The sequence below is a fragment of the Solea senegalensis genome, linkage group LG3 (assembly GCF_019176455.1).
Source record: "Solea senegalensis isolate Sse05_10M linkage group LG3, IFAPA_SoseM_1, whole genome shotgun sequence".
NCBI lineage: Eukaryota > Metazoa > Chordata > Actinopteri > Pleuronectiformes > Soleidae > Solea > Solea senegalensis.
Genome location: NC_058023.1, coordinates 14,872,701 through 14,894,940, shown reverse-complemented (window position 1 = coordinate 14,894,940; position 22,240 = coordinate 14,872,701). Strand labels below are relative to the sequence as shown.

The window sequence follows — 22,240 nt, the reverse complement described above, 5'->3', positions numbered from 1 at the left end:
AAAAAAATAGACATGCAGCAGTAAACTCAGTCTCCTGTCTCGTATTTTTCCATCCCCTCCATCAAAGCTCAGGGCTACTTCGGCCACATTATTAGTGAGCCAACAAAAGGTGGCCTTGGCGAATTTGCTCCCACACACTGTAGCCCTTATCAATGATTTAGTGCTTCAGGATTAATGTTCACTCTCCATCCAGATGTCCAGGCCATCCTTCGGGTTTAGCGATTTCTGGTTTTGTGGTGGAAAAAGTCAGACTTCAAGGACTTTACAAGGGGAAATAAAAGTCAAATAAAATGGGGACAGCATTTTCCTGGCTGTGCCTTAGCTGATGTAAATCTTGTGTATGTACAGCGGTCTCTCCTGGCTTTCATCATCTTGTTAACAAGGTCTCTACCCCTTCATTTGCTCTGCATTGCCTCACATTCACTGCTCCTCTGAGATTGAAAGGAGGACGATTGGCTCTTTCTCAAAGAGATTTGCATAACTAATGCCCTGGTGATTACCATATATACAACTGGAGTTGTCATTATTTTTGAATTTATCAAAGCAGCAGTATTTAAAACAAGCATTTTGAAATCTTTAGAGAAGGAGAGGTGTCTGTTTCTTTGAGAAAAAATGTTATTTGTGCGGCTTACTCAATACAGTGTAAGCTGATCTGTGAGCTGAGTGCCTGCATATCAAGATCGATGCCCTGGAAAATCTGTGGTTTTATTCACAGCCAAGATTTGCATGTAATTCTGCTGTATTACAACAATATTTTTAGCATTTCCCAAGCTGGAGATGAAAATATGGAGACCAAGCCTCACAGTGTCCTCACAGCTCAGTGCAGTACTGTGTCAAAGTAACTCTCAAATATAGTCCATATATGTCAATTGTACTAGCTTACCATCATTTCCGAAAGTGTTGCGAGCTTGCCATGGTTTCAACAATATTTCTAGTTGCTTTATAACCATTCTTGATGTTTGTGTGTTAAAATAAAATTCTGGTTTTCAGTTTCGGTTTGACCTGAAGAAGACCTGGCTTTTGTAAATTGAAAGTGGTATGGCCTTGTGCAGAGTATAGTGAGGAAATAAAATGACTGATGGTGTGAGGTATTAACTTTCTATTCAATAGTGGACCCAATTTCAAACAGGAGCAACCGTCTATATTCCAAACCATGAGTTAAATGGCACATACATTTCCCTGGTGACACACTCTGCCCTTCTTTTTCAGAAAATAATTTGAGATCCATGATGTCAGTGTGCTACCATATTTAAAAACCTGGCTGACCCAAGGAAATATGTATGGGATTGACACTTCCTAGATCATTATTGTGTTTTTTCCCCCCCTCAGTTAAAATGAATGCTGACTGAATACTCAATCAAACTGAGTGATGAGGCTGAGGTAGAGAGAGAATGAGGTTCATTACTGTCTGTGTGGATGATGGCTTCATTGATATTGTGATTTCCTCCTGCTTTCCTTCATTCCTTCCTCCCTCATGTTTCATTCCCTCATGCTTTCACCACCCTTCAGTGTCAGATATATGATCAACTCAGATGAAAATGGCCCAATATAGTTGACTGTGGTCCTAAAATCTAAGAGAGCTGGGCTAAATCAACCAAACTGAACATTAGACTAGAAGTTGCCTTTCATCTACATGGATATTGTCAGCTGCTGTTCCCAACCTCTATACAGGAGTCATGGTGAACTGAGTGTTCTGGCTACTTTCCTCACCGACTGTAAAGCCTTATTCTCTCCTGTGTTTTTACTGTATTTGGAAACTGAAAAATAACCTCCTGTAACGGTCAAGGTCAAGGTATCTTTATTGTCCCAAAGCAGGGAGGTTTGCAGCCAGGAATATGCACACACGGAGGCATTCAGACATACAGTTGTGCTCATAAGTTTACATACCCTGGGAGAATTTATGATTTCTTGGCCATTCTTCAGAGAATATGAATGATAACACAAAAACCTTTCTTCCACTCATGGTTAATGGTTGTGTGAAGCTATTTATTGTCAAACAACTGTGTTTACTATTTTTAAATCAAAATGACAAAAGAAAGTACCCAAATGACCCTGATCAAAAGTTTACATACCCCAGTGACTTTGACCTGATAACATGCACAAAAGTTGACACAAACAGGTTTGAATGGCTAATCAAGGTTCCCATCCTTTCCTGTGACCTGTTTGTTTGTAATTAGTGTGTGTGTATAAAAGGTCAGTGAGTTTCTGGGCTTCTGACAGACCATTGCATCTTTCATCCATGTTTCTGGATTCTTAGTCATGGGGAAAGCAAAGGAATTGTCAAAGGATCTGCGAGAAAAGGTAATTGAACGGCATAAAACAGAAAAGGGGTATAGAAAGATATCCAAGGAACTGAGAATGCCAATCAGCAGTGTTCAAACGCTGATTAAGAAATGGAAAATGAGGGATTCTGTTGAAACCAAACAGGTAGACCAGCAAAGATTTCAGCCACAACTGCCAGGAAAATTGTTCGAGATGCAAAGAAAAATCCACAAATAACTTAAGCTGAAATACAGGACTCTTTGAAAAATTGTGGTGTGGCTGTTTCAAGATGCACAATAAGGAGGCACTTGAAGAAAAATGGGCTGCATGGTCGAGTCGCCAGAAGAAAGCCATTTCTGCACAAATGTCACAAAGTATCCCGCTTACATTACGCCAAACAGCAGAGAGACAAGCCTCAAAACTTCTGGAACAAAGTAATTTGGAGTGATGAGACCAAAATTGAACTTTTTGGCCACAACAATAAACGTTACATTTGGAGAGGAGTCAACAAGGCCTATGATGAAAGGAACACCATTCCTACTGTCAAACACGGAGGTGGATCACGGATGTTTTGGGGATGTGTGAGCTACAAAGGCACAGGGAACTTGGCCAAAATTGATGGCAAGATGAATGCAGCATGTTATCAGAAAATACTGGAGGAAAATTTGCACTCATCAGCCCGGAAGCTGCGCATAGGACGTTTTTGGACATTCCAACATGACAATTATCCAAAACACAAGGCCAAGTTGACCTGTCATTGGCTACAGCAGAACAATGTGAAGGTTCTGGAGTGGCCATCTCAATCTCCTGACCTCAATATCATTGAGATCTCAAACGTGCAGTTCATGCAAGACAGCCCAAGAACTTACAGGAACTGGAGGCTTTTTGCCAAGAAGAATGGGCAGCTTTGCCATCTGAGAAAATAAAGAACCTTATCCACAACTACCACAAAAGACTTCAAGCTGTCATTGATGTTAAAGGGGGCAATACACGGTATTAACAACTGGGGTATGTAAACTTTTGATCAGGGTAATTTGGGTACTTTCTTTTGTCATTTTGATTTAAAAATAGTAAACACAGTTGTTTGGCAATAAATAGCTTCACACAACCATTAACCATGAGTGGAAGAAAGGTTTTTGTGTTATCATTCATATTCTCTGAAGAATGGCCAAGAAATCATAAATTCTCCCAGGGTATGTAAACTTATGAGCACAACTGTAATACACAGATAGACAACAACAGATAACATCATGGGCAGATTAAAAGAACCAACAGGAAATATAAAATATGATTAAACAATAAAATATATAAATAAATAAATAAGCAGCATGGATAAACTATTCCTACTGGCATTGCATGGATAATTGTAATCTTCTCTTTCTGTGTTTTGTCCACCAACTATGTTGCATGATGTGGTTCATGGTGGTTGTATTTCAATGTGGCTCCACTATTGGAAGTAGATCATATAACAAACTGATTGCATAGGGTTACACATACACATACTTCTTACAGAAACTGCTCAAGACCTTAATAAGGCTTTGCCATGTGTGTCAACAAGACATATCCATCAGGCCCTGTTCAAACATCCGTCCATCTGCATGATGTGATGTTCGAATTATGTTTTTAGCCTGTTTATCCACAGCAGTGCTTAAACACTGCATTGGATTGTGTTTTTTTTAACGGCAATATAAAGAACAAAACATCTCTGCGAGGCTGTTTACTCCACCTTAGATTGTGGTTTAAAATCTGATACACTGGCAATCTGATTTGTGCTCTTGGAGGAACGGTCCCTCCTGCACTTAATTTGTCATGATCCCATGGTGACGGTCTACATAGTATACACTGTGCCAGTGAGTAAACATGAAGGGTGATGTGCTGAGGAGACATAATGAGGTGCTGGACCTGCTGGAGATCACAGGTGAATGTGGCTCAACAATTCATTATCAGGAGCAACATAAGGATTTCATTTTGTGGATTTTAGTAGATATACACAGGGCACACTAAAATCTAGACTACTAGAATGATGCAAGACCTAATGCCCCATGAAAAAGAGCTGCAAGTCACTTTTACCATTTCAGGGCATGCAATGTAATTGCAAATTTAAAGATATTAACATTACATTACATTACATTCATCATTGAAACTTAGGTGGACATTTCTCTGAAAGTAAGACTTTTCCATTTTAGGACTGCCTTTCAGCTCCATATCAAGTGAGTCACCGTTATCAGAGTCTTCTTTGAGAGACCTCATCGACCCAAATCGCCTCCACCAGATACCTGAGTAGATTAAACATTACCCGTATTGGAGGAGTAGTGATAGAGATTTAAAGTACTTTGTTGTCAACAGAAAGAAAGCATTTTAGTCTTTATCCTGTCTGTATCCCATCAGTAGATCTATAATGAAGGGGGATTACATCAGTTTTCTGTTAATTCCTGTTCAACGGAGCCTCTGCCTCATACTGACGTTCGGTAATGAATATCAGCGAAGACTGAATGCAGCCGCCATCTTGATAAGCATTTATCTCAAATTCAAAGCTGCCATATGTTCAGCTTGAATGGAGATGGAATGTATACACACTGCAGTGCAGTGGCCTATAAAGTGCATACAAAGAAGGAAGATGGATTTTAATGTGAAGAGGCGTCCAACATGCCCTTCTGCAGAATCCTAAGGGAGCAGTTGCGCCAACATTAGTGCACTGATGCCACAAGCAATTAATTGCTGCTCTCAGATATCCAGTCACCTCTTATCGGCTGTGACACCCTGCATTGTCACCATTACACTAACCTCTATTATCACCATGTTTAGGAAACTGATTTCACCAGTATTTTTAACATGTTTGAAAGTGATGCATACAACTCAGATGGGGTTTAAGTAGATGTACATTTCTCCCTTTTGGGGTCACCAAAGCGAATCATCTGCCTCCATCTTGCCCTAACCCTTGTGTCCCGTTCTGTTCCACCAACTGTCCTCATGTCCTCCTTGTGGTCTTCCTCTTTTCCTCCTGCCTGCCAACTCCATTTTCAATATTCTTTGTCCAATATAATCACTATCCCTCTTCTGCAAGTGACCAAACCAGCTCAGCCTTGCCTCTATTTCCAAACCATTCAACCTGAGCTGGCCCTGGAATGTAGTAATTTCTGATCCTGTCCAACCTGGTCTCTCCCACTGTAAATCTCAGCATCTCCACCTCCTGTCTTTCAAACAGTACAATTGTCTCCAAAACATACATCATAGCAGGTCTCGCGACCGCCTTTTAGACCTTCACTTTTGCTGCTATCCTTCCATCACACACCTCTGTGGTGCACTGTCCATTTGGATATTTGACCCCAGGTATTTACACTCATCCACTTTCGCTACCTCTACATTCAAATACAGGTATTCCGTCTTCATCTCACCAACTCTCATTCCTCTCCATTACTCTCCAGTGCATACATCCGTCTCTCAGGCTCTCTTCCACTTGTCTCCTACTCTCACTACAGATTACAATATCATCCGCAAAAAACATAGTCCATGGAGACTCTTGTCTGACCCCAACTGTCAACCTGTCCATCACCATTGCAAACGAGACGGGGCTCAGAGCTGATAATCCCGCCTTCACCTTGAACCTGAATCTGTCACTCCAGCTGCTCACCTCACCATGTTATGCTATGGTATCTTTACTTAAATATTGTAAATTTAGGATCAATTTCATGGATTGCCTCAAGGTTTCACCGATAATAATTTAGATTTAATGATCTCTAATTCATTTTGAATCAAATATCGATATTTACTGCCGAAGACAGTACAGTATAAGAATATTACTTATATTAGAGAAAACAATTGTGATTAATCAGAAACTCATGTTATGATTAACAGCCCAAACCACACGGATATCATGTCTGTTTGCGAGGACAAAATTATTTTGTATTCATTATTTTTAATTAATGGTACAGTTGGGAGGATCTGAGTGAATTAAACTGTACTCATGCTGCCATGAGATGAAATAAGATCAATGATTTGGCCCGGAGAAATGTAAAAATACTAGGGCAGTCAATACACAATCAGTCAAGACACTATCGGTGCCTAGAGTGGTGTGTTTGCCACTTGCTGTCCACTCGTTGGCGATGTCGAGGAATTCCTCTGTGCTGGTCTTAGCAATTAATTGCACCTCTGTTTTTTGACAGTCAAGGCAAAGGATCGCAACTTCCAGTTTCCTAAAATGAAACCTTCCACCCAACAATCCCTCACCTCCTCCTCTCTCCATCTTCAGCTATTCTCTCACTTCTCTCCTCTCTGACTGACTGTGGGCAAGTGAATACTCCACGTGGATCATTTCCAGCTTTCATGTCAGAGGTCAGCGCGCACCAGAAGTAAATAAACTTGCGTTAACTGCGTTAAATAATTTTATCGCGGTTATCTCTGCTCTATTAATTGCAAAGTTTATGTTAACTTTGACAGCCTTAAGAAAATGTATACTTAATGCTGTTCACTCATGACTCAGATCACTCTGGACTCTGAACAGGTTTCGGATGCAGATTCATCATTCAAATATAAGCATGTTAATACTGTCCCTTTCCACCAGAGAGAAGACAAGCTGTTATCGCTCAGTTATTGGTCAGCAAGGAGGGATGATCATCTATCTCAAGTCATTGATTGTTTGTTGGTGCTCATATTGATTGAAACCCCGAAAGGCTACAATAAGAACCACTTTGCATTGATGTGAGTTTAGCCTTTACATTAACTCCCCGAGTGTTGTCTTCATCAGCGGAGGACGATCCTGTTTTTCGCGAGGCTGTTCATAATTGCTAAGGTCTTAGACCTCCTCAAATGTTGCTGTAGGTTTTTCCTCTAAATATAATTAATAAATAGGTTAACCTTTTCCCTAATGACAGCATCTGTGTGCTTTATATCTTTAGAAAGGTTACTACAGCAGCAGTCGCACTTGATCACTTTAGTGTTTCCTGCATTTCCTGAGGCAATGCTCTTTGTTTTGTTCTCTACCAGTTGCCCAGTCAAGACTCAAAGAAATATAGTTTGAGGGTTGACAAGGCTGCAATGTTTAGACATGCATTTTACATGTATGTTGAGAACTGGCTGAAGAAGTTGATGGTGCCCATAAAGGCAGAGAGTGGGGACAGAATTCGACATTTAAGCTTTCTAGAGACATCTTGTATTCTTCATCACAATTTTCTTGCAATGTAGTGTATAAATGAAGGTATCTATCCCTTGATCGTGATTTCTTCTCAGTTACCCTGCGATTCCTGCCCTTAAACTAAAGTCAGAGGAACTAATTGTTTTCAAATAAAAATTGCAATTTGAAATAATTCAATAAAGACAAAACAAAAGGTTGTTGTACTTTATACAGTATATCCTTTTATTTATAAAAGGCTGCAATTTAAAAGTTAATTTAATCGTTTTATGTTCTCAATCACTGAATATTCACACAAATAAATTGTAGCACAAATGGTTTTTACATGATAAAATATTAATATAATATAAAACAATAAAATATTATTCGGGCATCAGCGTACGAGTAAATATATTGATGGCATCTCATGTGCTAATGCTCCATCTTGTTTGAAATCTATAACACAGTAGATTTTGAAGATTGAGTTTAAAATCATGTTGCAAACCAAACTGCAATACATGCATATTTTACCCAGATTGCTCAGCCCTACTGACAATACAGTTTTATTTTTACTGGGTCCGTCCAGACATATTGAAAGTCATTACAATGCAGTAATTTAAGGAAAAGTGTTGAAATATGTGTTTAATTACATCTTGCTGCAATGGATCCCGGTTTTCACTGCCATAAATGCCAGAACACGTTGACTACATTTTTCTTTCTTTTTTTTGCAGTATTTTTAGTGATAAATGTTTGATATTGACTGCCTGCCACTGCTGCGGCAATGTCCCATTCCATTGTCATTGTGCATGTTTTGCCAGTGATGCATCTTATTACCGCCACCTTTCTGAGACTCAATAAAATTGTGTATTCAGTAAACAGTTCTGGGCAGAGAGCCTGGTCTTAACCGTTCAATGTGAAATTAAATGCATTGCCACGAATCTACATTATATTTACTGCTTCCAGTTATTTCTCTTGAAACCAACTGCAGTGGAGATGATAATGCAGGAGGTCTCTGAGGATTTATTGCAGTATAAACCCATAAACACCACTGATACTGCAGTTATAATGTCCTCCGCAGGTTTCTGTGCAGTCAGCAGTGTTGTAGTGTTGGTGACACAAGTGGATGAGCTTTTGTTTTATTGTGTCTTATTTAGTAAAGGATGTTACTTGATTGTTTAGCAAGCACTCATCTGCATTTGTGGAACTGTGGTCATGTCAGTGTTTCCTTTCCTGCATGTTTACATTCATCCATGAAACACCATCTGCAGATATTTATCATAATCTAAAGCACTCTTTCTCAAATGGAGGTACTCTTACCTGTAGGGGTACTTGGACTTACTCCATGGGGTACGTGAGAAAGAAACTCGTTGAATAAAGCGTCCAAGCAAAACCCCTATGCGTAATTATTTAATAAATCGTTTTATAAAATTTAAATGGCAGTTCATAAACTGAATGCTTTGATCCAGCTTGACACATGTAAATTATTTGCTGTTGTGATGTCAACAATGGAGTCGCGCTAGAAGACTAATGCGGCTGACGCAGAGAAACTGGGGAGGAAGGCGAAACTAGAGCGGTCAAAATTCCGTCAGCATGCAGTAGAATAATATTTGCATGGGATTGACATCGACAAATTACACCCACCCAAGGCATTGTGTCCTTTTTTGAGTATTTTGAGTATCACTTTACACTGATAATCATTTTTATATGCTCATATCCTGCTGTGCATTTATGTGAATTGTTTTTGTGAACAGATATTTTTGTTAATTGTTCAAGAGAGATAAATGCATAGCAGTGTTTTGCAGTTTTTTGTTTCTTTTTAATAAATTTGACACTGAAGGCACTGCACTGTGTTTTGCCTCCCCCCCCAACCAAAAGTGCTTTGCGCTAGTTAGCAGGTACTTGGCTGAACAACAATTTCACAAGGGGTACATTACTGAAAAAAGAAGCAGCACTGATCTAAAGTATGTCCATGTAGTAAGCATCTGAATTTAAGCCCACACTCTGTTAAATGAATTGTTGAATACGTTCTAGATCATTGGTCAGACATTAAAAAACATCATATTTTGTCTCAGGAAATGTAAATGCATATTTTTATCATTTTTTTCTGATATAAGGTAAGTTTAACAGGCTATTAAACCACACTGTGGTGTATACACTCACAGCTACAATATGGACTGTTTTGGCTAATCTACATTTCTTGGTCTCCTTTAGTTTCAAATTCAGTATTTTAACTGTAAATTACTGTACATTTGTTCTGTTAGACTGTCTCAGTCCTTGCATATAAAGGATTGTAAGTCATTCCATGTGGCGACATTTTAAATGTAGGAGAATAATCTGATTGGGAATAAAAAAGTGTAATATTTGCACCAGCCGGATAAAGTAGAATGATGTTGCAGGAGGAGATAAAGAAAACTCCCATGAAAGTGCCACACATGAACATCCACTCTGTGTCAGACTTTGGTTAATTACTTTGACTCCTGTTCCCTTAGAGCTGCTCATTCTATGCTGATGGCAGGTTGGCATTTGCTTTGTTTACCAAGAATCAGCCAAAACAGCTGTCAGTGCTGAACACTGCAGATATCGCTAATCTCTGTATGCTGTCCGTCAGCGATACATTCCGTTACCGGAAGACGTTACAATCACAGCTTGTTTAATGACAGCCTGTAGATACTGCACCTGCTTTTTCATGATGTTTTCTTGTTTTTTTTAATCAGTGGTACGACAGCCTAATCATCTGCATTTATTTAAATTGTGTGTTAAGTAATTTATATTAATGAGAAAGTAGAATCTGTGTCCTTCTATATAAAACACTCAATAATTCATGGGTCACCAACAACCTATACATAAAAGACGTGGATACAAACATTGTGCCTTATATTTATTTTTGACCAGCACAGGCTGTTAGCTTTCTGCATCTGCTGGGGTATATACTAGACAATAAAACCCCCCAAAAAAGTTAAAAGTCTAAATAATTCAGATGCACCCTTTTAGTGTACATTGTACGAGCCTGACTTCGGGTGAGTAAGACTTTGAATGGCCATGTGACGACATTGTGTCGTGATCAGCTTTTTCTCAACATTTTCAAGCAGCCTGTGGTGAGTAGGTATGGAGCATTTATCCAGCGCAGTGAAGCACACTCCACTGCAGATGGGTACTTATGGATTGTGGCTCGGCGCTTGATGTTCAATTTAGTGGCCACTTTGCCCAAAGCCTCTGCTTTTTTGACCTGTCCTGATTGAGACACATCATGAACATTCACTTCAAAGATGGTTTTCCATTTGTCTTGCCAGATGTGCTTGGTGTCAAAGTTTGTGTCGAGACTTCTGTCTCGCAGCTTGTGTGTTTAACGGCGGACATTTTATGGCGGGTTAGCATGCATAAATCTCACAAAGGAAGCCTGAGGTTGTAAATGCTACCCCTTCATGCTTGTTGACAAGCTACTCTCTGCAATTCCCCAGCCAAACAAGCTGCTTTTACACAAAAGGGAGGAAAAAAGGCTCTTGGTGGTAATGTTGGCTCTCACCCACGGGCACCTGCAGTCAGTGTTTTTTAGATGGATCAATATATCTGTCAACCGCTCCTGGAGTGGAGCCTTTTTCATGCAAGTCCTGTTATTGCTGCAGGGTGCTACACAAAAAGCCATCAAAATTTGGAGACAAGGGTAAATTTCGTTGGGATTATTTGGTAAAGGGAAATCCTAAGGGAAAATATGCCTACACCTTGAACTCTGCTTTGAAGAAAGAAAGATATAGTTGATAATTCGATTTTTCTTTTTACAATACAAAGCACTTGAGGCAACCACTCTCTCTGTCCCTGTTCCCCTCAACTGAGCTTAGCTTTAAAAACTGACAATGTGAATATTATATGGCACACATCCGTAATTTTAGCTGCCTCTCGACTGCAACAGAGATGAAATAAGTTGACACTTCATCAAGTAAACTTTACTGGTAGACTCAAGGGCACTTAAAAGCAGAGGGTCTGCATCAATGCAATGACTGACTGCTGCAATGCTCAGTGTCCACCTTTGTCTGTGCTGTAGAAGTAAACATCAATTTCACCCGAGGGGGAATAATGTTTGAATAGCACCGTACAGGCTGCAAAAAGAGTGATATCATTAGGCTACTTTCACTCAGCATTTAGACTTACCGTGGACCTCCAATGGAAGAAATACCATGTTAATCAAGATTTAGTCAATGTTCTATTTCTTAAGTTTTTTGTTTATTTATCACATCCCTTGTTTATTCAGGGTCATTCAGGGACAGCCTTGACTAAACAAACTGAACAGGAGCTGCTTCTCTACCTTCATACAGTTAAGAATATTGCATGACCCCTGTCTGTTCTCAGCTTGTACACAACAAGTCATAAACCCTGCACTGACTGACTTCACCCTCCATGTTACTTTTTTACTTTGACCATACTCATCAAGGTAAACATGGCTCATGTCGGGAGTTTTTCCTGACTGTATATGGACTTGGAATGTGGCGATTTGTTCCACACATCACACTTCACACTCACTGGTGGTTGGGGAAAAGTCTGTGAGTTACTTGTAGGACCAAAAAAAAAAAAACACTAAGCCTGTTCGCGTAAGCACAATGTTTACCAGCAACGCTGTGTACCCAGTGTTGTGGCCAGTGTCCGTTTGCCATTCGCTCAAGTGAGCAACAGGCCATCTGTTCGCCTCCGAAACAGTGAGGTGACAAACCTCATTTAACTTATTTTGTCATGGACACTTGGATGAGTTTGCATTGTGTAACCACTCCCACATGCCTATATGGTAATTACAGAGACTAAAGGGGGGGGCGGTTGTTTATCTGAAACATGAATAGTAGTGGAAACTATGGTCTAGGCGACAGGTGATGGAGTTGCACAGATGTCAGGGAATGGGTGGTGCTTCCAAAATGTTAGCTTAATACAAAGCTTGTATGTTTAGGCACAAATGTACACTGTGGAATAGATCTGCACGAAATTGTCTCCTTGCTTTTTTTCTGACAAATATTACAAATTGCACTTTATTTGCAATATATTAGGTCAAGGTTCGCTATAATATACACTGTAATAGATTTAAAATGTGATAACATTACCACATGGCACAGATATGAGTTGCGTCCACTGCGGATGACAAACAATCAAAAGTAATGGAATTGCAGTGTTTGTTTTTTGCTAATTGTGCTGTTTCTTATTGCCATTTTGATCTGAAGATGATTAATTGTTCAGCCCAACTGTGGGACTGCACATGTATTTTAGTTGTTTGTTGGTCTGCAGAGCTTCAACATGTGGATATGGCGCACAAGACGCTTCAAGTTGTGAGGTTGGGCTATATTTCAGTAAATATGAACTATTTTAATGAAGCTATGTTTCATTAGCTAAACTGGGCTACGCCACTTTATAAAACATGTCTGGTGTGTTACTTTATTTTACTTTGAAACTAGGTTTCAACTATAAAGGGGTCTGTGTCTTGTCCCCTTCCATTGTCTATGAAAGCAAGTAGTGTCTCTAAGGTACAGCTGCACCCCACAAGTACCTTTTTAAATTATTCACCTTATTGAGACACAGTACTATTTCCTCTGCTGTTTTGACCTAGTAGATGTTTCTCATAATGCATCAAGTCCTTGAAATTGTTCTTTTTCTTTCAAGCACACTTTTATTCCTGCCTTGGACAACATCCTCACTGCTACACGCACACACACACTCTTTCCTGTCAAGAGTGCGTTTGTACATGTGTGTGAGTGTGTGTGCACAACACTCTGACAAGAACTCCAAGGTCAGAGTCTGCAGATACTCTACATAAACCAGGATTCACCAAAATAGACCTGTCTCTCTATCAAGTGACCTGCACAGTCTCAACCCTGTTTCACAGTAGATTTAAGCCCAATCTTATTTCATCCCTGTGCCTGTCAGCCTCGTGGATGTGTAAAAATAGGGGAAAAAAACCCCGCCAAACACTGTTTTTCAAGCAAATTCACCACATTAATACAACTGAAAACAGTGAAAGGCTTGAGTTAATGACAGATGGGAGGACTTTTCGTTGATAAATGAGCGCAATTGTGCTACAGTGTGGGCTAATTAGTGGAGAAAATGTTGCACTTGGCTAGTCCTAATGTCATCACGAATATTAATACTGTTCGTTATTAATACTGACCTTGACATTTTTGCCGTAGAAATCTCATCCACCTGAGTTTCACAGCTTTTTTCTCTCTTGTTTTTGCTATTGTTTAAAAAGGTTTTTTTAGTCACTTCCTGCACTACTTAGTTTCCCCTACCTGAGTCACAAGAGCCTACAGTGTAGCATTAACACAATCCATTACTGTAACTTACTGCCGTAAAGTTCAATTTGCACGTCATGTGCCAGACCTGTAATGTACTGTCATTTCTGATTCATTGAAGTAGACACTTTCCCCTTAATTCTTCTTTTGTTTCCCTCCTCCTCCTCCTCCTCTTGTGCTTTCTATCTCTCTTCTCCTCCTCCTCCTCCTCTTTGGCCAATCAGGCCACACCTCCATGGCAACCGTCAGTGAGGGTAAAACATCCACAGATGGTGCTGAGTAGAGCGAGCAGCAGGCGCACTACGAGATCAAGTGTGGGAGTGTGTGTTTGTTTGTGTGTTGTAGAGAGGCAGGGGGAGAGAGTCAGTGGATAACCACTGTATAGTGTAGGTAACGGAGTAATCTGTATGAGCACTGAGGAATAACTGGAGAGTTGCTGCACAGAGGAGTTGGAGGAAAAGTCTTGTTGAGAAGGATTTAGTATTGGAGGAAGGTTAAAGGGACAGCGAGAAGCCCCCACTCATCTTCATCTAAGAGGAGGAGGTAAACTGGCGATAAGCGTATATTAATGACCTGACAAGAAGTCACATGCATCCGTGTTCATCAGGCAGTTTTACCTAGGAGCCGCACATCACAGGAGCCTGGATAGGTATACACATGCGCTTTCCATTCACTCATCACTCCTGCCGTACACATCCACACACACACACCAGGGCCACGCTGACACAGCCGAGTGGAGGAGAGAAGAGGACACTTTTACTGTCTGGGGTCCTTTTCCTTTCTTAAAATAAAAGGCATTAGTGGATTTTTGACCCTGAAATCAGAGTCTTCCATTTGAGCTGACCTTTTCAAACCCCCCCCAAGGAGCAAAGATGAGCTGCAGGAAAAGGTGCAAGCGGGAGATCTTCAAGTTCGCACAGTACCTGTTCAGACTCATCACAGGCACGCTCAACACCGGTAAGCGTCCTTGTGAACTTTGAGATCCAGATGAGCCGTTCGGCAGTTTAATTTAAAGTTTCTTACTTTATTTGTGTTTTGATAAAATGTGCTGACACTTGAGGCTCTGTTGGGACACTTGCATGCATCCATGCATTGCAGTGTTGATGTCTTGTATACATTTGCTGCCTGCAAACGCAGCGTGAGAATTGTGAAGGTTTCCAGCGTTCATGGCTTCAATTTATTGCCTATTCTGCAGCATAATTTCTGTCGGTGTGCGTGCATGTGTCGGTGTAAACTGACAGCGGGACAGACTTTGACTGGATGCAGACTAACGCTTTGAAGTGAAACTTACTCCTTTATCATAAGTTTTATTCATCGTGTTGTCTTATTTACTTGTATTTAATGTGACGTGTCACAAGTGATGCGGAGTGTGCTGACACTGCATAAAATCTGTATCATGCTGCCACTATATAATAAATTCCCCTCATTCTTTCATTCTCACACGCCATGCGCTCTTCTAATAAGGCAGATCGTGAATGGAAGGGTTTAACGAGATTAATCTAGGATTATAGTGGATTACGAGCAGATTACTCCATGAAGGGCTCAATGAGGGATAAAGGTTATCAGCAGTAGTTGATTCTCTGATGACTGTCACATGTTGCTGGCATACATCAAACTGTATTCTTTACATATGTCATGCACACCGTGGTGTGGATGGCTTTTTCTTGGCTTGTTTTCACTGGTGATGTGCCGGTGACGACACCGGCATACATTGACACCTTTGCCTCATGTCGTCTTTTGGCGTTAACGAGGCTTCGCGTCTGAGGCGGTTGTTGATTATCACGCTGCATGAGTTAGATGGTGCAAAGCCTCAGAGAGGTGCTATACGAACATGCTAATGAATTTCGACATAGCATGTGAGACCTCAGTTTTTTTACACTCACAGTAACTCCTTCCAAAAGCCTTTTTAGATTCTATACGAAAGACTTCATTTCAACGAAGGGATGTCAGGAGTGAGCGTTTCACATGGAGAATATCCCCATGTGGCGATGGCCTACTTTCTTCAGTGCCCTTGACCTTAGACACAGAGAGAACAAGTAGGATAGGAAGCAGCTATAGAAGTCCCACTCCATCAGTGCGCTGCCATTTATACATGCATATAGATTTAGTTTTACAATCATACTTACAAAACTTCTGGGACATACTACACATGGAGATATCCATACATAGTATCTATCCATAGAAGTGTACTGTTTGTTTCCATAGCAACTAGCAGGTCATGTAGGTCACACTGCAGTTCCCCCATCGTGATAACATGATTAGTGTATATTCATGAGTAGTTTCCTTTTAATTCTCTCAAAGTTGCAGTTGACTGAATATGTGCCATTGCTTTATACTGTGTTATAGGCCACGGGTTTGTTTTGTGCAAAACTGTGGTTTTGACTTTAATGTCATGGTCAGTCCCCATTCATTATTGATCATGATAAATACAAGGCGGAACTTACAGTATTTCCCTTTGGACTGAGCACAATCGCCCTACATGTGCTGAGTCAGAGAAACATAGTCTAGTCTTTGTTATTGACCACATTTGTTGAGGATTATTATTGTTTTCCTGTAGAACCTCTGTATAAAACCTTTAAAACTGCATGATAATGAAACTTATACACTATCACGATAAGCAGATATCATTTATCTACATTTCATGCAGAGTGAGCGCAGGTGGATGTTTAATTTGTGTGGTTACATCCAGTGACACAGCAGCGTGTTTCCCGTGGGACTTATTAAGATGCTGTGAAAGTTTATGTATAATTATGGAACTATACTGACTATGTCAGCATAAACATCATGTTGAGCAAGATTTATTCCTACGTAGTAGACTTGTTTATAACAATAAATTTGCTGACTTGCAGCTGTGTGCCTCTGCCAAAGTCAAGTCAGATTCATGCAGTATACTGTACGTAGGGAAGACTTTCAAGGAAGTTATGATGTCAATGTGACGTTAAGTGTTATACCTTTTCGATTTTAAAATATGCTCTTTCGTCTTTTGTTTCTCCTCAGATAAGTTTTTCTGCAGTTATTGCAGAAAACAGCAAACGGAACAAAGCTCATAGGTTGCTGATAAACAAATGATGGCTCTGTCAATTTCAAGTGTCCCATTGAGGCATCAACAGTGTGCCAACATCTAGAATACCGAGTCTGTGAAATTGTAATGGCTAAATGGAACGTGATTTCAAATCTGTGCTTTTCCTACTGTGAAATGTCAAAATGTTGGCTGAGAAAAAGGCTTACTTTTGAGTTAATAGCCAAGAACATGCTTTGTGGTGTGACCTTTTGAGAGCCACATTCTTATCAGTTCATTCTTGAGGCCAAGCGGATGCTTGCTCCAGAACCTGAGACCATGCATTCACAAGAATAAAACATGACATGAGGTCAAAGCCACCTTGGCCGTGGACCGTGGAAATGTAGTCAGTTCATCCTTGAGTCCCGTTTGCTCTAAATTTAAAGAAGTTTCCTCAAGCCCTTCCTAGGATATCGGGTTTACAATAATGGAAGGACGACGGGACAAAACATACTCCCTCCGGCCATGGCTGCTGCTGGCGCTGAGGCGTAATTATAAAACCCATTACCAGTCATTCATTTGACAATTTCTGCTTGAGTGGATCCATTTCTTCATAAACACAGTGTATTAACTTATCTTACACAGCCGGTGCGGCAGATTAATATAAATCGAGTTTGACCAGAAAGTAGCTGGCTCGGCCATATTGAGGTGACCAGGGGACAAGAGTGATGGATGGAGTCGCTTAACAGACCATGTGATTTAAATTGAGATGTCCATTGTCATAGAACCAAGACCCCAACATAAGCCCAGCACAGGTCCAGGTTAATGTGTGTGATGTAACAGAGCAGACAGATATTACTGTACATCACGTCTGCAGTGTCATGGGTGATGTTGGTCCACACAGACTTGTGCTTAATAAAGATCCACAAAGAGTCCGGACCTTTCATGGATCTAATGAATAAACCACTTGAAATAATTATCTTTGTATGCGGCGACGATGTTAGTAATTGGTTATTTTGATATAATTTGGAGATGGGAAACCATTTATTGACCAAACCTTGCACAGCTGTTCCAGAGAAGCATTAGAGACAAGGGGTCAACATTCATATTCATGGTAACAGTGATACCGTGTAGGCCTTGTACTTTCCTTCTTCTTCTTTTTTTGGCTGTAGGGTGAAAAAGGTGGGAAAATGAATTACTGTTGCACAGGCTTCAAGGCTGTACCAGCAACGTCAGCACATACTGAATAAACACCAGGGACAAATCTTGAAATCCAACTTCTCCAACACTGCTACTTTAACAAAAGAGCCGCAAGAGCTTCCCAGTCCACCAAAGTATCCATCAGGATCATTTAGACATTGTAAAGCTCCTTTCTTTCCAAAGACACCTTTTCAATGTCCATTAATTACCAAGTTAATACCCTCAGTTGTCCAGTGAGATGGCTTAAAAATGATCTTTTCTCCCTCTGTGCAGCTGAATTGTTTTACAATACACTGACTCTGCCATTTGCTCTTGGAATATTTCCCTGCATGTTCACAGTTGGTTTCTTCCCAGTGTGTTTGGCTGTCAGGCTCGTCAACTTATCAGCACAGGCTGCCATGCTGGTAACTGATTCTAAGCATATCGCTGACATCGCAGGACATGGAGTCACAGCATCACCTCTTGACTTTTTGTTACATGGCTTCTAAAATTTTAATTTTAACCAGTAAGTACTGATTTCAAATATTAGGATTCAGCTTGTCTGGAACAGTTATTGAGTTCAGATGAAAGAATGTTTCTTTATAATGGAACAATTTCAATGTCTCAGAGTTTTCGAATGATTTTTGAGTGTGTGCGTGTGTGTGAGGCTGCAGTAAATGCTGAGTAAGGAGATTTTCCTCCCCTTGCAGCTAAATGGAATTTTGTTTTATTTGTTTCTTGACAATCAAGTTTGTTCTTTCTTTCCACATGAAAATGCACTCTGTGACTTTTCAGTATGAGCACATGTGGCAACCTTGACCAGTAACTAGCTGGCATGTCTTTGGTTCCCTCTCTTTGGTTTCCTGACTGCGATTGGCAGGTCATGTATCACCTGTCCCATAAGGACAGCACATTCAAAGCCCATAATCCCTGACCAAACACTGAATATTTGATACCCACAGGCAGGTTCCATTGGCATCATGTCTGTGCAATGGTGTCCCCAGGCTGAATGAATTAGATAGGACACCGAAGTAGTGATATCCAGTGAGTTCCTGCACTCCGAACAAGTGAACACTCATTTTCTATAGTTTGTGGACTCTCTGCTAAGCTCACAGGAATATTAACTCGCAGGAAAAGCATCCAACATTGCATTGCATTTGTTCTTCAGTTCATTTAGAGCTTTTCTCTTTAATATAATATTTTTTTGTCCATTTTTGAATCAAGTAGTCAATTTATCTGCCGTGGAACATTACTCCCGTCATGTTTGGATAGATACAACAATAACAGATGGCTGACCATGTTGCATAATGTTTCCCTTCACACTCGATGAGCTAACGTGACATCTCTTTCATTCACCGTGTTGTTATTGAGGTTATTGCCTGCATTGGGTTTGCTTACAGTCCCGCTATGATGTTTTTAACTCATTATGTAGGAAATACACTCCAAAGTGTAATAGGTATTGTCCACCATATGGGAAATGAAGATATCAAATGCAGATGCAAAACATGAATGCTGGTAATTTACCATCAGTTTAGGACTGATAGGTATTATTATTTGTTTTACTATATTTGAGAACTATGTTGTGTCCAATACAGTCTGATTTGGAGGAACAGGTTATTGTTGTATTGATCCAACATGTATCGCTGTCATCTGGTAATAGTGTTCATTTAACCTTGCACTCCTTTGACTCCTTTGACCTTTGACCATGAACCCTTTGTCAAGGTTCACTGCCATTGGTAATAGCAGAACGAAGACGCTTTGACTGTGATATCTGTGTCAGTATCAGGTTTCCAGGCAGGCCCAGTTCAACATCTCTTTGTTTCACGGTGTCCCAGCTTTCTTCTGGTTTCTGGTTTCTGCTGCTGTGTTGTCCAACATCAGAGCAGCACAGATTACTTGGGTCATCTGTGCGACACTGTGAGAATTATCAAAACCTACAGTTGTTATACGACAGCCTGGTTCACCCAGGCCATCCCATTCCTGACTGAAAAATTTGTGATGGCCTGTCGATGTCCTTTTTATAAGGGCTGCATGACAATGTGGTCCAGTGTTTGAGACTGTGCTCATTTTTGTGGAAAATAAATGTACTATCTAGTTCGATTCACAAAATATCGTAAGACCAGAGAGTGTTGCTGCACATGAAATATTCATTAAACTATCTTCACATTCGTTCATCACTTAACTCCGTAACAGACAACTTTTCTGCTGTGGCCTCAGTTAAATCCTTCATCACCCATGCAATCAGATGCCTTGTTATTAATTACTCGATGTAAAATGGATTATTAAGTAATGACGAGCTTGTCAAAGAAATGTCACCCTCTTAGCTGAAAAGTGATTACATTTTTGTGCAATCTCAGTAGCACTACTACAATTCAGAATATTCATGTAATGTGCACTGCCAGATCACTCATTTACTGAAATGGTTGTTTCTCTGTTTATTTTTCAGCCTTGTCCATCAAAGGAATATAATTTAGCAGAGACAATTAAAGGCACTCACATCTTGTTTTAGTATAAATACATGTGGTGAATGATTTACAAACAAAGCAGCAATAGTCAGGAATCTTCAACTTCAGTCAGAATTCAAGCTGATACAGTGACATGGGGTCCATGTTGATGATGTGTGTTGTCAGCCATTCATTTTTTAAATATTAGAGGAACACATTGATCATGTTGCATGTTTTTGCTTGGCTACTTCAGCACCCTACAGGCTGAGACTGCGTTTCACTCTGTTGGACACTGACGCATCGATCGCTTCGATGTGTCCTACACCGCAACATCTGCAAATCCCTCCAGGTTTCCTGGATTACATTTCCCCTCATTTCTCTGTATTTGCATTGTACGCTGGCCTGTGGTTGCACTGTACACTGTCCATTTAAATGCACCCTTGCTCGCCCATGTAATCAGTTTTCCCATTTGCCCTAATGTCTGTATACAAGAGTCCCTGTGAGTGGAGAGAAATGGCTGGGTTATTTTTAGTTGGGTTGAGCTGCTGGGTATCACTGTGTTCACGGAATCCAACAGGAAATCGGGAAAAGTGAGTGGTTTGGTATCAAAACCCAAGAGGAATAAAGAAAGAAAGAAATACAGAAATCATTGATTAGACACGAAAAGTACAATCTAAATGCAGTCCTTTTACCCATTTACCATTGCGTCACTGCTTTTATGAGTTGGATATTAATATCAGGATTGAGGCAATCTCAGTAGACCAAAGCTAAACATTGTTTAAGAACTGCTTAAAGAAGATTGTGCCCCTTTACTACAGACTATTATGGATGAGCCTTAATTTGTTTTGTGCGGATTTGTTTTCTTTGCCAATTGTTGTTATCACCTCAGAGAATTGTTCTGTAACTCTAGTACGCTTTTATCTGCTCTGACTCTCCCTTAAGTAATCATTACAATTGTTAACTTAAATTAAAAAGTTCTCCCCCTGTTATCCCATATTTCACTAACTTGCTCTCTGCAGCTTTGTGTCCCCATTTGTCCTCCACTTCTGATCCTCAGCTTCTTTTTTACACACTCACTTCATTTTAAGGTCCAGTTGAGGCACTTTGTTTCAAATTTTTTCTCCTGCCAGTTGTTTTGGCTACGTATACACAAGAAGTGAACTCTGTGCCCCAGTCGCCCCTGCGATATGAGAGACAATGTCCTCTCCATGCACTGTTAGCTGGCAATTACAGGGACTGCAGCCCTGCTACAGCTTCCAGCCAACAATGGGGGAATCAATACCTCTTTGGGGGCCAGAGCGGAGACTTGAGGGATACAAGTGCAGTTTCGGATATAAACCATTTCTTCATGCAAGAGACGAATGTTGTTTGGGTGATGTCAACACAAGTGATGAAAGTAGAAGCTCTTGAATTGAACACATTGTGTCTTCTTAAAAGATTTTTCTTGATGCAGTTCCACAGGAATCTGCTTGAGCATTGCACATTGTTGTAGTCGCAGATGCTTTGCGAATCCGCTAATGAATATGGTCAGTGGCTGCAGAGGTTTGTGCGAAATGTCAAATAGGTTGAAACACATTTGACATGACGTACCCGTTCCATGATTTTGACGACACAAACTAGAAGTCAAGGACACTGCAACCCAGCCTCACGTCACACATGTCTGTTTTCATGGCAAGATTAAGCCTAGGTACATTTCACTGCCATCAACTCACCCCCACACCTCTGTTGTTAAGCGGTGTAATCTCTTAGCCTCTAGGGCAAAGCCTAGTCATGGACAGCGATGCAGAAAATGGAGCTTCCTCCACATCACCCTGTAGCCAAATCCACCCTTGGCCTCATTACTTACCTGGTTAACTCCGTGTCAACACCTGGCAGGTGTAAACAGGACAGCACGCTCCTGTTTAACAGCAGCGTAAAAGCATAACAGAGGAGGTCACATTTTCTTTCTGCAAGGATTAATTAGTTGGACTGAGCCAATTGTGTTGTT

General features: G+C 40.4%; 1 protein-coding gene across 3 annotated transcripts in view; it reads left to right on the top strand.

The window, feature by feature from the left end:
- The window catches only part of kcnip4a (potassium voltage-gated channel interacting protein 4a), a 123,628-nt gene that overhangs the window by 29,548 nt on the left and 71,840 nt on the right, over positions 1-22,240 (top strand). Inside the window, exons 1-2 of one of the 3 annotated variants that reach the window (XM_044021410.1) lie at positions 13,924-14,175; positions 14,497-14,589. The exons of 1 other annotated variant lie outside the window; for it this stretch is intronic. In XM_044021410.1, the coding sequence (XP_043877345.1) occupies positions 14,505-14,589 (85 nt within the window). In that variant the 5' untranslated portion in view covers positions 13,924-14,175; positions 14,497-14,504. Of the gene's footprint in view, positions 1-13,923; positions 14,590-22,240 lie in introns of those variants that run through there. One more of the 3 variants, XM_044021409.1, reaches the window with a different exon arrangement.